Consider the following 1,344-nt stretch of genomic DNA (forward strand, 5'->3'; position numbering starts at 1 on the left):
GTGGCTGCACTCAAGAAGATGCTGCCTATTGGCCTGAATATGTGCACTCCAGGAGATCAGGAGCTGATCTCCCTCGCAAAATCACGATATAGCTATGTAAGCTGCCTGTCTGCCTGGGCTGAGCATGCAACACAGGTGGTGGTCATGATAGGAGGGTTAAATAGAAACCAAGGTGTACAGAGGCAACATGCCCTCATTTTTAAAGGTAGTTTGGGAGTTAATGTGTGCCCTTTGGGACAAGTCTCTAATTTTTCTTCTTTGTTCTTCTAATAAAGATCGCAGCCCAACTGTGCACTGATCCTAGCCCAACTGCCTATGCATCCCTGTACCCTACTTTACATTTCCACAGTGATCTCTAGGAATAAAATTTAACATCTCTTTCCACAGAGGGACACAGATGAAGAGGTCAAAGAACATCTGCGGAATAACTTGCATTTGCAGGAAAAGGTGATACCACAGGAAGACCATGAAAACTCACACAAGCTTTCCTTCTGGCTGCAGGATTCAATTCTCCCATGTAGTTTACTCATGTTTTTGAAATGCATTCTAAAACCAGTCTTGGAGTACTTGTGTTTAATTTGTAGGACCAGCTTTCTGCCCTTAATTTTTGTTCTATCCTTTGCTATTACAAAAGAGGGTACAAAGAGGCATCCAGTAGAGCATATCTTCTCACTTCCTATTTGGTGAACATCAAGCTATAGCAGGGGGGATTTAGATTAGGTCCCAGAATGTATTGACTGTGAGACTTGTTAAACAGTGAAATGCACACCTAGGGGAAGTTTTAGCACCTCCTGCTCGAGAGAGATTTTGAAACTAAATATTTTGTGTCTGAGTTAGTATAATAAAAAAAAAAAAGAAATCCAAGCCTGTGAACCTGAACAACTGTTTGCGTAGATACATTATGCTCCAAGATGGAGATCTAAGCCAACACAAAAAGCCTCTCCTTTCCTCCCAAAACATATAGGAATGGTGGATAAAAATATACTAGAAAAAAGGCAATACAAAGAAATCCCAGGTGCCATAAAAAAGAAGATACTCTAAATCACAGTAATGGGAAGAAGTTGATGCTGATGGGAAAACTCATGGAGTTCTCCAAGCCAAATATATATCTAAAGGGGTGGGATTTTTAATAACCTTAAAGGAAGAGGAATGTGAGACCTAATTGCCATGCTGTGCATAAACGCAGAGAGATAAACTCGCATAAAATTAGCCTTGAACTGGTGAAATCCAGGAATCTCCTGCAGAGACAACCGTGAAGCCACTTAAAGAGTTTCCACTTCCTAAAATATGGTCTGGGATGCTAATAGTCTTTTCCTGAAGACAAGCTCTTATAAAAAAAAAAAA

General features: G+C 40.4%; 1 protein-coding gene across 1 annotated transcript in view; it reads left to right on the plus strand.

The window, feature by feature from the left end:
• Positions 1-1,344, plus strand: part of RYR3 (ryanodine receptor 3) — a gene marked incomplete at its 5' end in the record, with an annotated part of 211,225 nt that overhangs the window by 155,724 nt on the left and 54,157 nt on the right. The window contains 2 exons of the mRNA XM_008584044.1: positions 1-96; positions 388-447. Coding sequence (XP_008582266.1) covers positions 1-96; positions 388-447 — 156 coding nt within the window. The remainder of the gene's footprint in view (positions 97-387; positions 448-1,344) is intronic.

This window comes from Galeopterus variegatus, unplaced genomic scaffold (genome assembly GCF_000696425.1).
Source record: "Galeopterus variegatus unplaced genomic scaffold, G_variegatus-3.0.2 Scaffold3133, whole genome shotgun sequence".
NCBI lineage: Eukaryota > Metazoa > Chordata > Mammalia > Dermoptera > Cynocephalidae > Galeopterus > Galeopterus variegatus.